Below are 13343 nucleotides of genomic sequence, written 5' to 3' on the forward strand. Positions count from 1 at the left end.
AGGGTACAGTTGATTTCACATAACAAATAAGGAAGTTATTTATCATTCTATTTAATTTCACAGCTGACTACAGTCTGAGCGTATAGAAAATAGTTTTGCTTTTGACCACAGTATTTATCAGTAAAGGTTATCTAAATGAAAATTTATTTTTTTTTCTCCCTAGTAGTTTCTCTGTGGAAAATAAAACATGGATTATATAAATATTCTGCTTGAGAATAAGCCACAGCATACGTGAAGGCACAGTTAAAGTGCCCATAGGATTAAGAACCTGTAATCTAAATGAAAAGCTGATGTACTAAAATGTTCTTACATTCACGTTTGTCTTTTGTTGCTTTGAAATTATTCAACAGGATATTTGCATACATGTCCTTAAACCAAATTGATGAAATATCTGATTGATTTTTCTTCTTTTCAGCTTTTTGATGGCATTGAGTGTGAATTCCCTCTGTTTTTTATTTTCATGATAATTGATGGTAAGTACAGCTCTACGTTCCTGTTCTTTGAAGGCATTAGAGAGATGAACCCTTAGAAGAAAGACCCAGAAATTTTTTTCCTGACCTGCCAAAATAAACCATAATGCAGTGAGACTAAATATCATACCGAGAGGTGTGTCTCATGGGTTAAAAATCCCAAGCACTCAACCTCCATTATTTCAGCATTTTTAATGTGAACTCTTTTTAGAATATAACTTGATACGGGTTTTTTACAAGCTTAAATCTGTGGCATTGTCCCTGCACAGTATATCAGAACTTCGCAGCAGCACATGAGAGAAAAAGAAGAGGGAACACATTGACAAACTGAATGTTGGCAGCGGGTCTTTTCAAGTTGGATATTCTGTGGTAATTGAAACAGAATTCAGGAGAGAAAAAAATGAACAAGAAAAGATCTGCTATCTCTTTGAAATGCCTGTGCTTCCTGACCTCATTTTTCCACATTACCAGTTAGTCTGATTTAAAGAAAAAAAAACAAAAAACCCCAACAACAAAAAAAAAAAAACCCACTACCTAGACCTTTTCTTGAAGGCAGGAAGCATACCAAAAAAGTTAGTGGGTTGATTTCAGGATGGAAGCTAAAATTCACATACAGCAGAAGTCTGAATAAGAAAATGAGTAAGGGTTACAACCCTCAAAAAGAGCTGTAAATGGATGAAAACCTGGCCATCTGTTTTTTGGGGTTTTTTTTCCCTTTAGTGTGTGGAGTAGTTTTCAGATAAAGATGGTGAGAGGCACAGAAATCTGCCATCTGCCTGGGCTCCTCTGTGGCCACCCACAGATTAAAATATTTTGTTTGAAGATGTAATAAGGTTTCACACCTGATTTTTCTGGAAGAATGCTTGACGTTTTTCAAAGAGTGATGCCTAAAACTGAGGCAAAAGGCACTGACATTTAATGCTGCCCACTTGCAGTTTTGTGAAGAAGAAAGGTAATCATCTTTAACTGAAGTCAGCAGAACGATACTCTTTTTGTATTACAAAGAAAAAGTAAAAAATACATATTTTGCACATACTGTCATTATTTTTTTTCCTGTACCACAATTTCATCAAATAGACCAGTTCTCTCGGTCGATTTTGTGTGCACATCTCCAAATCCTTAAGCTTCCTTAATGCAAAATTTGAAACGTATACAGAGCGACTTAAACTGCAAAAATACAATGAAATAGGTGGAGTGGATTACAGCTGAAGTTCTTTATAATGAAAACGCTGAAAAAGCCCTCAAGCTGCTGCGTGGGGGATAGCGCTCCAGCTGAAAGCCTCTTTACCCATCCCGCACACTTGCCGAGTACAAAGGAAAGCCTTTTCCGCAAAGTGTATCAAGCTACCGAGTGTCTGGGCGACTCCTGCTAGCTGGGTGTTGTTACCTGCGTAACAGTGGGACAGTGCTGCGTTAAATAAAAGGAGTCCTGTAAGTGATAGTCCGTACTCCTCTGATGTTGTTCACATCGGCAAAATTCTTTTGTCATTTTCTCTTTCAAAGATCAGTAGAACGTACTCAAGTAACTATACATTTACTTATGTTTTCTTTTATAAGGCAAACTTAATTAGCTGATCAACTTTTCTGATTTGTCAGTGACAGCTTTTTAGGATTGTAAGATACGAAGAGTTAAAACAGTTCTGCAAGTAGATACTACTGAATTAGCTACGCATTTACTAGTAGTATCAAGAACACTTTTATCCCTCATGGGTGATGGTCATTATTACCCAACTGTTATCTTCACTAGATAATTTCTAAAAGGAATTGTATTATCACATAAATGCATCTTTTTGTCCTCTACAGCATCTGCCAATAAAACTAAATTACAAAGAGTCAGAGTATCATATTGCTCTTGTGTCAGGGCTGTGCTCAAATGTTTTGAAATAGTTCAATGTTGCTTAAACACGCTTTTTTTTGTGTGCAAACTTTCAGTGCAGTTGTTTCTCTTGGCAAGTGATTTCGTTTCCTGTGTATATACGTGGGAATATTTGAAAATGTTACAACACTTGTCAAGCTTTGGGTTTGGGTAGAGTACAGAAGAGTCATGGAAAGAGAAATATCCACACAGCAGTCATGCTCCAGCTTCCTACTGCACTCTGGCTTTTCAGTAGGATAACTCGTTGGATATTCTTAAAATAACATGACAGATAAAATTTTGTGACTTTTTAAAATATATGTATTGATATACGTATATAAAGTCTCAAAAAATAACAAAAGCCATATCTAAACTTAAAACCAACCATACCTAAACATGTCATACACATAAATAATCTACATATACATAAATACATACCTTACACACACAAACATATTTAACAAAAACCATATCTAAACTCCTTGTACTGAAGCTGTTGTGGTATATTTGTTCTCAGTGGATAAGTTTGTGGTTTTCTTTTGTCTTTTGCCTTTCAGAATTCACCCTTTTTAAGAACACAAAAAGGCTGCTTCACTACTAATTTTCCTGTTGGGATTTTTCTCAAAATGAAATTGTTTGGGACTCTCTGGGTAGTAGATAGGCATCTGCAGCTGTAGGAAAGGATTGAACTAAACGAATCAATATGGCTCTTTTTTTGGATGACATGTTTGAATAGCATTTTTGAAAGCTTTTTTACGTTTCTGGTTGAATGTGGAGGATTATGGTAATTTTCTAGGATAGGGAAGGAGGGAAACATTACAGCTCTTTTTAACAACATGGAAGAATATAACTGAAAACTATGGAAAGAAATGAATGAAAATGTACAATGAAAAGTTTTCATCTAATTGTTCGCCTTTAAATGTTAAAAAATGTTCTATTTTAAAACATCAATGTGACTTGTCAAGTTCCTTGGTGAACAGGAAGGCTCTTGGTGTTTTTGATATGCATTTTCACCTAAGAACTTTTGATGAACTGAACATCGGTCATCTTAATATTCATCAGATTCATTTTGAGATGACCAAGTTCTACTAGAAGAACATTTAAGGTACTGGTATTCCCAGACTTACCAGTTTCTTCCCAAAAGCAGCACCATAAAGAGTTGACTGCTCTGTTTAGTATCTCAAGGTGTGTCAGCAATTCTGCACATCTGTAATATGAATATAAATACCTACGTAACTTACAGATTTAAACACTCGATCTAAAAATCTTCAGAGGGGAATTGTTCAATTTACTATTTGAAATTCCTTTTGTATTGATTTATTAGGATTTCTAGCCAACACACTTCTAGATCAGTTTGCAACTCTCTCCTAGCAATTCAGGACCAGTCTGTCTCCGCACTGGCGCACAAGCTGTGCTGCTTCATTCTGCTGTGATTAAGGAAGTTATTTACAGCTAGCTGGGCTGGTTGTCGGTGCCCAGTTCCTGAGCCTTTGTGAGTTCGCAGCTTTACTGTCCCACGTAACCCGCCATCGATTCCAGTTTAAGAGAGTGACTGATTCATGATCCCTGTGAGATTTACCTGTAGCAGCAAGTAAGGATCTACAGTTTAGTCTCTTACTTTTCATGAACTATATAGTGTGTAGGTGCTACGTCATTGAAAAATAAACAGTAGATTATTTTTTTTCTTCTTTTATGAACATTAAGCTCACAGGAAAGTTTTTTCTTCTGTTAAGTCAATTGTTGTTTGGTTGTTTTTAGGAGTTTTTAGAGGAAATCCTGCACAAGTAAAGGAATATCAGGACCTTCTGGATCCTTTGCTTCAACGTACCTCTGAAGGTATAATCTGATACTCATTCTTCTGAAACACTGTAGCTTTTTATTGATCTGAAATTGTTAAAATACTGACGTTTCTATTAATGGACATTGCAGTCAGAGCAAAGGAGAGGTAATAATATCACTATGTCTCCTGAAGGCAAAATCTAAAATACTAAAATTAGCTCTTCCACGTAGATACATTGCATCATAAATAGTGTGATAATAAAAGTAATGTTATCTGGAAAAATGCTACTGACACAAACTTACACTGTACGCAGTCAGTCCTCCCCTCCTTCGCCTGTGCTTTGTTATTTACAAAATTCACTTTGACTTTGCAGGACAATATTAACTACAAACAATGTTCCACCTGGATACAGCTGAGAATTACTTGTGTCATTCATTGTCACTTCACAGGACTTTAAAAAGAATTCGGTATATGCGTATGAAATTGTTTCTAGCTTAGAGCAGTGCAAGTGGCAACATGCTAATTCTAATATAAACACTCTCTTACTTAAATTGTGCACTCCGGAATTCTGGTGGAACTGCAGACAAGGCTGTTGGTGGCCTACAGGCACATCCATCCAAAATTCAGTTAAAATAAAAAGACCAAAAGGTTGAGTGGGAGGGGAAAAAAATGGCCTGAGATCGTAACAAGCTTCAATATGCTGACAATCCAATTTTAAAATGGCATCTTTAGTCACCTGTTCTTGACATCTGTGCTACAGTTACACAAGTAGGTGCTGAATATTTTAGACTTTGTTCATTAAAATTAGGATATTTGTTGAACTAGTTTCTGTTAAGAAACAGAAGCATTTCCTTACCAAATTTTCATTATGTAGCAGATTTTCTGACCTTGCTGATCCTTGCTTTTTTCTGGTTATTAATGATTATGTGAAGTTCCATGAACACTGAATTAATCTTGTGGTTCCTCTTGGTGAATGCCATCATTATTATCTAATCTTAAAATTCCTGGATGTGTTTGGATACCTCACCCGTTTGAAGGTTCTATCTCTTAATAACTTTTCAGTTTTTCTGAGCTTCCTGCCAGTAATATATTTTGTCTAAGCAAGTAGTCAGACAGTGTAACTGTATTCTGTTTATCACCTGTTTTTTAATCCAAATTAAGGTGAAATTTAATTTTGTAGAGAGCATATTAATCTGCTTTTGTATTGCATATAATTAGGTCAGTCTTTTTTAATTATGTTTCTAAATTCCTGACTCTTGTCCACTTAAAAAGTGTTGAAATAAAGGATATTAATCTACAGTGATCAGTAATACCTGTGGCAGAAATCTAGATATGAGATATGCTATCTTCCAATGAAGAAGTTATTCCATTTTGTTTCATGATGTTTCAAAATGAAAATGCTGGCTTAAAATTTTTTTTCATACTTGCAAAACTATAATTTTTGTTTAAATAAATGTTTGATTACTTTTGGCCAAGGTGTTTTAAAAAGTTGGCTGATGCTGAGCTGGTATTAAGTACAGGGAAAACCACCCCAAGTGTTTCGCTCTGATGCAGCTTTCATTTCTGATGGTTATGGTTCGCTATCTGGGCTGTATTTTGCTTTAGGTGAAAAATAGTAATTTTTTTCTTTTTTGCACAGTAAGGCACTGCACAGGCAAAGTGTGTGTTCTGGGAAGAAATTCTGTGGAAATGTTTGGTGACAAATAAAGTAATTTAATATTGCCCTGGGTTTCTTGTACTGATTGTGGCTTTGAGGCAGCAATGAGTGACAACAGCATTTCTGTTCAATCACATTATTGCTAGGGTGTAACTTCCCCTGTTTTGAATCCGCTTCAGCTTTATTATGGGACTACAATCAAATAATAAGGGAAGTGAAATGTATTTATTTACTGTACTTATTTTAAAACTCCATAGGGTATCCTGTTGTACCCAAGTATTACTATGTGCCTGCTGATTTTGTTGAACTGGAAAAGAAGAACCCTGGCAGTCAGAAACGGTTTCCCAGTAACAGTGGATGCGACGGAAAGTTTTTCTTGTGGGGACAGGCAGTTTACGTCATTGCACAACTCCTGGGTAAGAGGCTGAGGAAATTCTACCAGGTTTTTACTTGTCTGAAGTGAAGGATGGTTTCTTGTTAACATTGTTCTTGAATCTGAACAAAACACATTGGCTTGAGTTTTGAATGGGCTATGGGTGGCACGTGTGTTCTCTGCTTCAGTACATATGTGACAGACAAAAATTGCTTTTTATTCTTTATGTTAAAACTTTCTGCTGCGTGTAGCATACTACGAAGCTTACTGGAATATTTAATAGAATACTGAAAATCTTGTAAACATCATAGGCTTCTCTTGCGGTTTTTTTTTTTCTTGCCTTTCCCTCTTAATTTGTTCTTCATGACAAAATATATTAACATGATGCTTTCTGGATTAACTGTGTCAGCTGCAGCTGTTTGTAAGCATTCTATAGCATTTAATTCAATTGATTTACTGCTTGAAGCAAGACAAGTTTAAACTTTGAATAGTTGCAGTCTCAGATAAAAATGTGTTCTTCAGTCTGTAACGTCTGCTCTTTAAAACAGAAGAGACTAGATGAGCATTGGGAAGCGTGTGTCACAGTCTGGCCATCGAAGGCCGTTACGGTGCATTTCAGTCACAAACGAGCTCTTGGTCTCACTTGAGATGATTCAAAGGCTCATGCAAAAAGTTAAGTCAGGAAAGTCTTCACAGTTATTTATTTATTTATTTATTACGCTTCCTTTTAGGAGGAAGATATATTACTTCATTTTTAACATGCTCAGCATTTACCTGGTAATCAATAGACTGAGTTCTAAAAACTTCTTTTTGGTGAACACTGTAAAGGGAAACAGGCTGGTGGCAGTAAAATGAGAAACATTGAAGGGGAATTTAAAAATTCAGGCCTTGGCAAGAACAGTGGATATATCTTTAGGTATGGAGGAACAGAGTCCGTCTGCTGCTCCACCTGTTTGGTTTCACTGTATTCCTTCCATAATTCCTTTTTTAGCCAACACTGTAAAGTAAATGCAGGCAATCTCACCTTTAATGAAAAGACAATTAATTTAATCTCTTAGTATTAGCCAAGTAATCCTCAATAGTATGTGGAGGAATACTGCAGTAATTCTGCTAGTATTCATCTTGTATTAATATTTGTGTATTTCTACACCTGCAGAATGTTGGTTAAATAAATTATTTATTGTTTGCTAAATGTGGTGTGAGTAACCTAACATTTTTTTGTTCCAATTCTTTCTTTTGCTGACCGCTTACACGCTTTTTTTGTTAATAATTATGCTAAATGTCTTTTTGAAATGTTGTCATTTGTGACTGTTCCCTTTATTGTTTTAAATTTTCTCTGCACTGTATGCATTACTTCTCATTCCTCCCTTCCTTTTTTCAAAATACTTCTTTTCCTTTTCTCTCATAGTCTTTGCAAATAGGGTCTGGAAATTTTTACACAAAGCTAAATCTTATCACCGGTGATTGTTGTATCAGGAACTCCATTTATTCATGGAATTTATAGTCGGTGCATTTAACTTTGCTCCTTTCTGGATGAAAACCAACCCTGAGTAACAGTTTTCTCCTTGGTGAAAGTTTTTGTGTGTGTCACTTTGCTTGCTGGTGGCTGCTAATTAAGTGGAGACCTGACTCCAAACACTTTGATTTCTGGGAAGGGACTGGTTTCCCATGTCATCATCCATTCCAGAAATTGTTGTGTTGCCTCGAGGGTAGCAATTAATTTGTATTTGCTCACCCTCCTTGTTTCTGTTGTGTAGGCGAGCATACAACATAACCTTTTCAGATTATTCTTCTGTCTGTGGGCCTGCTGTCTGCCTGTTGCAGTCCAAATTTTTCTAAATGCAGCAACATGAAACTGAGTCAGTTCTTATACATCTCGCTGCCTCCCACAGAGGGGCAAACAGAAGCGGAGAAGTCACAATTTTGATGCTGCTTATAAAGGCTCTAAGCAGCGGAGGCAGTGGAGGGAGGTGTCTTGCCTGCCGCTGTTGCAGATCACCAGATGCCTATGCAACTGAAGAAATTGTTTATGAAGAATAAAAGCAGGCGTTTTGCAGACGATGATGCGGTTTTTCATAGAATTTCTTTCTTGCTCTGGCTGAGGAGGTTTGTAAAGGCTGTATGAAGAGTCTGCATGTTCAAGCAAGTGAAAGGAATGCCGGCTGCTCAGCTGGGTCGCACAACTGGGATTTCACTCGTAGCGTTTCATTTAGTAGCTCTCTTCCTTTCCTGTGCTTTTCTTTATAACTTTTATATCTTGCTCTGTGGATTCAGTGCTGCCCAAAACAAAGTTTTTTGCAGTATTTTGTAGAGTATAGACCAAATGGATTAAATATTGTCAGCTGTTGCTGATGCAAATAATGAGCTACCAGAGAAAACTCTGCTTCTGCATTCTGATACACTTGCATTTGCGATAATGGTGATGAATATTCACTGAGATTCTTCTTTTAAGTGAAACTGTAGATATTGAAAGTTACCTTAAATTTTATATTAGTCTGTTGGTATAGTTGTTTTAAATACAAAATTATTTTCATTACTGAGCAATGTAAAAACAGTGGAAATAGAACATGTATTCTGGAAACTGCTCTTGCTTTTAAGAATGATGAGGCAGAGTCCATTCATCTGGCAATCATTTGGTTAATCAATTTTATAGCATCAACAGTACCACAAATAATTAAGTAACTTCCATGCCTTTAGCCAGCGTAAGAAGTCTGACCATGTGGACTGGCGCTTAGATGACTGATTTCCTTAACATGTGTTTTGTTACCTCATGTGTCCGTATATTAAGAAATAGGCTGTGGTAATTTTTCATCATCGAGCTTCGCTTTCTGTTTTTTTAACATAACCACCTGTACGTGGATCGTGACTCCGCAGGACTGGGCAGAGCAGGCGGCAGGGTCCCCTCCTGGCAGGAGGCCGGCAGCATTCCCTCAACAGAAGGCAGGGGACAGGAGACGGTCACAGGCTGTAGTAGCTGATCAGTCACAGGCTGTAGTAGCTGACCGTGGCTGGCCGAGCTCCCGGCAGCAGCGGGCTCCTTCCTGGCTTCCTCGGTGAACTGCCCAGCCGTGTCCTTCCTTGTCTGCCCATGCCTTTTCTTCCCACTGCACCATCTATTCTGCTCTCTCTTCTTTCCTAACACTGTTAAGCTTGAGCCAGGACACGTTTTGAATTTATAAACTGATGTCTTAATTTACTACACAGTGTAGTATTCAGAAACATTTTTTCTTGTCAAGACAGCGTTGGTTTTCTGTTGTAGCTGAATTCAGCTAATGAGGTCGTGAGTTGTTTCTCTTTTAGATTAATAGCTGATTTCCTAGAGTATAGAATATGTGCAAAATTCTTGACTTGTATATAGGAGAAATGGACAGATTCATGTCAAAATGTGATTTTGATATGAAAATGCTTCTTTGCAGGGCATAATAGCTCACAGTAGATTGTGAATCTTTAATCAAGCCATTTGTTGAAACTTTTTCATAGTGTACTTTTGTTGGAGTACTTAATTTTTTTCAGGAGAACTTTAAAATAATGGAATTTTAGGTTTGTTGGCTTGTGGTTTGGTTTTTTTTGGTTTTTTGTTTGGTGGTTTTTTTTTAATACATGTAAAAAAGCTCCAGGTAGAAATTGCTAGGTTTCAAATATTTTTAATTGTTTTTTTTTACTATTTCTTCTTGAGCTATCCTAATGAGAGGTATCTTTGATATCCCTTGTCCCTTTCAGGTTTATAGTTGTGTGATTACCTTGATACAGAGGCTGTCTGCTTTTCTTCAAAGCTAAGAAAATTTTGATGGCAGCCATTGAGTTTCTAGTTAAAGCTCCAGAATAATTCCATGGTTGTGGCTTGAGGGCTTTTTACATTACTTGGTTGTTGTGGAATTTGTTGTCTGCCTATATTTTTCTAACACATCTCTCTGAAAAAATAAAAGATTGTTTTTGTATACTATAGTATTATAATCAGCTGTAGCAAGAGTGATGTTTGAGTCAGTTTTAAAACTAAGAACATCCTTTAGATCGGCAAATCATTGATCTGAAACAAAGATTATAGCAGCAGAACCGACTGCGTAAAATACATTCGCATGCCTCCTTAACAAAAGCTGCAGAAAGTACTCAAGTCATTCAGTATTTTTATATATTGTTGTTTACTTTCAGCTGACAAATTAGTAAGCCCTAAAGATATTGACCCTATTGGACGTTACGTACCTCCACAAGATCAGCGGAATGTTAGCATGAGATTTTCAAATCAGGTAAGCATAAGCTTAGCGTTAAAATATTTTTACTGAAAATTTGTTATCTATGTGTTATATATGGCTTCCTAATATTCCAGTTTAAACGCTAGGGAAATCTTAAATGTATGTACATTTGCTTGGTTGATGGAGGATTACTTTTAAATGGGAGATTATAACATCTGCGGTTTTGGGAAAGTGGTGCACGTTTGCCTTCATACTAAGTGGTGCAATCAAAATGATACATAAAATGTAAGTTTAAATAGCTCATAATAGATAGGTATGTTTCTTTGAGTTGTAAGATACGTCAGGAAGGCAAGCAAAAAGCAGGCTTATTCTAGTTCTTTCCAAATAATTACCATTTCAATATATTAATGTCTTTTGTATTTAGAGCTCCTAAGGTTCTTTTTTAGAGTGTGGTGGGTACATGTGCTCCTGTATTTGGCTTAAATGCACAGCACGAATGAGCGCTCAGGGATGGGGAGTGCTTGAAACATCTAATTCAAATCTGCAGTAGATAGGATAACAAGACAGAAACACGGCCTGTAGGTAGGGGACTTTTTTTTTTATTAAAGAGGTAAGAATTGTAGGTATGGAAACGTTTAGCTGAGACCTTTTTATTTCTTGGTAAAAGGAATATGTGTTTGGTAAGTTCCGCGTTCAGCATTGTAGATGTGTTATTGAGGCATAAAATAGGAAGCATTTATCTTAAGATTTATTCCAAGATCAGAAGTGAACAATGTTTTCCTTGTTCTATCCAAATGCTGCTTGAAACCTGTCTCCTACTATTTCTGGTTACCGTGGTAATCCGAGTGCCTGGGTATTGTCTCATTCACAATGAGACTTTCATTGTTCAGGGTGCAGCACCTCTGCCATGGGCACATGAGATAATGAAAGCTCAGTGGCTTTATTTGTTCCCAGTTTCTTTGTTCTTACATCATGGGATTATGAATGCTGCAGAAATTGCGGGCTGCTGCAGCCCCGTGCCCCGTTACGAGTGCCGTTAGAAGCAGCCCATAGCGAGTCAGTGCTGCGTGCAGCCCATCAAATTGGCTTTTTTCTTTGGTTCTTGAAACCAATGACTTGACATGCCACAGATGAACACTTTGAAGAAGATGGTTTGTTCTAAAGACACTGCATGACTCATTGGGAAATGTTTTACTAGAAAAGCATTTTTACTATTTTGTGGAGTACCCATTAGATGACGGAATTTCCAGGTCTTCAGAGAGAAATAGCCTCTGCCCTGAGAGTCTCCCAAAAGAGATCGTAAATGATGCAGCAATAATTTATTTTCTCATAACTGACTCCTTCAGTGTCACTTTGTGGGTCAATAAAGAACTTAATTTGTAAAATGCAGTTGCCTGGTAAAATTCAGGAATGAAATGAGGACTCTAAAACCTCAACAGTGTTGAAAGAATTGGAAATAACTTAAACATTTCAATATTTTGCTTTATCTGCAAGTGATAAGAAAGAAAAAGAAAAAGAAAAAAAAAGCTTTGTCATTGTTAGAAATAAAACCAGACTAGATGGTTTGTCATTCTCAAGTGCTTATGCAGTCGTCATGGTCTTCCAGCGCTCAACAGTTGTCTAGCTAGAATTATCTGAAAGAGCAATTGTGCTCTTCTGGGACAGCTTGGTGGAACTCATGCGTGTTGATCTCTCCCTTTAGATGCTGTCTTTACTTGCTTAAATTTGCTAAACCCTTGGCAGAAATTTCCCATATTTGGGATAAGTAATGCTTTTGTTGTCAGGGTAAGAGAAAGAGAGCGCCTTCCCAGCGTGGTCCTTGAGCATGTTCTGATGAACAAGATCAGTGTTGTGTTTCAAAGCTAGAAATCAAGAGAGGATAAGATTACTTTGTTGTTGTTGTTGTTAAACCTAAAAATCTTTACAGAAATCTAACTTAGATCGATACATTTAGCAGTTCCTGTAGTTGTGCATGTCCTTTTGTATGCAAGGGGTTGTGAGATGGGTTGTTTGTTGTTCAGCGGCAATATGTGGAAGGGTAAATAAATGAAGAGAGAGGCAAGCTCCGGGCTTGCCTGGGTCCGCTTATACCTTTGTTCTTCCCCGTGACGGTGGTACTTTGCTGCAGCTGACTGTGCCTGCTTTTCTTTGCTCTGTAAGCAAAGCTATAGCAGCTGTCCGAGATACTGCACGTGCTTCTCGGTGTGGGGTAGACGGAAGAGAAGCACATCTGAATTAGTGGGAATTCTAGACTGTGGTGTCAGGCCTTTGTCGCTGTAGGCTCTGAGCAGCAACGTGTAAGTGGTGACCGGAATGGTCAGCGGCCCTGCGGTGCGAACCGGGCACGTGTGGGTTTCCATTGGGATTGTTTGTACTGAAACAGGCGCTGCTGTATTTCGTGTCGTTTTACTGTTACAGTAGTATTAGGGCAAAAGTCTGTTGATACAGATGTTAGTTGACATCGGTCGTCGGTAAGAGAAGGTTAAAGAAGGAAGGGCAGAGGCAGGGGGGTCAGCGTGAGGCGTGCTTTATCAGCAAAGGGCGTGCAGCTGAAGTCAGCACACTTCGAGTTCCAGCTGAGAGTCTTGACCTTGACTGTTTTCGATCCACATTTTAAATTTGCTTAAACAGTTTGTCTGAATATTTGATTAGCTCAATTAGATTAAAATGGCATAATTTAGGAGAACTCGGTATTTAGTATTTGCCTTGAAGTGCTAGAAAGATGACTAAAAATAAAGTGCACACTGAGAATACAGTACATCTACAATTATGTCTTCGGAAATCAAAACCAATTTCTTCTCTTTCTCTTCTGTTTTCCGTATAGCTGAAGAACTATTCAGTTAAGTTGAACAGAAAAATATTACTACTTTTAGATTTCATTCCTGTAAGGAATAAACAAGGATATGTAAAAACTTCAGATGCCTATGTATATAAAGTTTGTCAAGATACAGTGTTTTGGAAGGTGATGTACCAAAGAGAAGGCCTTTAAAATTTTTATTTGAAGCCTTGTGCTGAGGA

The 13343-nt window shown here is 37.4% G+C and overlaps 1 protein-coding gene across 6 annotated transcripts in view; it reads left to right on the forward strand.

Moving 5' to 3' along the window:
* PHKB (phosphorylase kinase regulatory subunit beta) overlaps positions 1-13343 on the forward strand; it is an 80139-nt gene that overhangs the window by 38099 nt on the left and 28697 nt on the right. For all 6 annotated transcript variants that reach the window (XM_040615213.1, XM_040615212.1, XM_040615215.1 and 3 more), the window contains 4 exons: positions 416-473; positions 4084-4161; positions 6020-6178; positions 10285-10379. In XM_040615213.1, coding sequence (XP_040471147.1) covers positions 416-473; positions 4084-4161; positions 6020-6178; positions 10285-10379 — 390 coding nt within the window. The remainder of the gene's footprint in view (positions 1-415; positions 474-4083; positions 4162-6019; positions 6179-10284; positions 10380-13343) is intronic.

The sequence above is a fragment of the Falco naumanni genome, chromosome 15, assembly GCF_017639655.2.
Source record: "Falco naumanni isolate bFalNau1 chromosome 15, bFalNau1.pat, whole genome shotgun sequence".
Lineage (NCBI taxonomy): Eukaryota > Metazoa > Chordata > Aves > Falconiformes > Falconidae > Falco > Falco naumanni.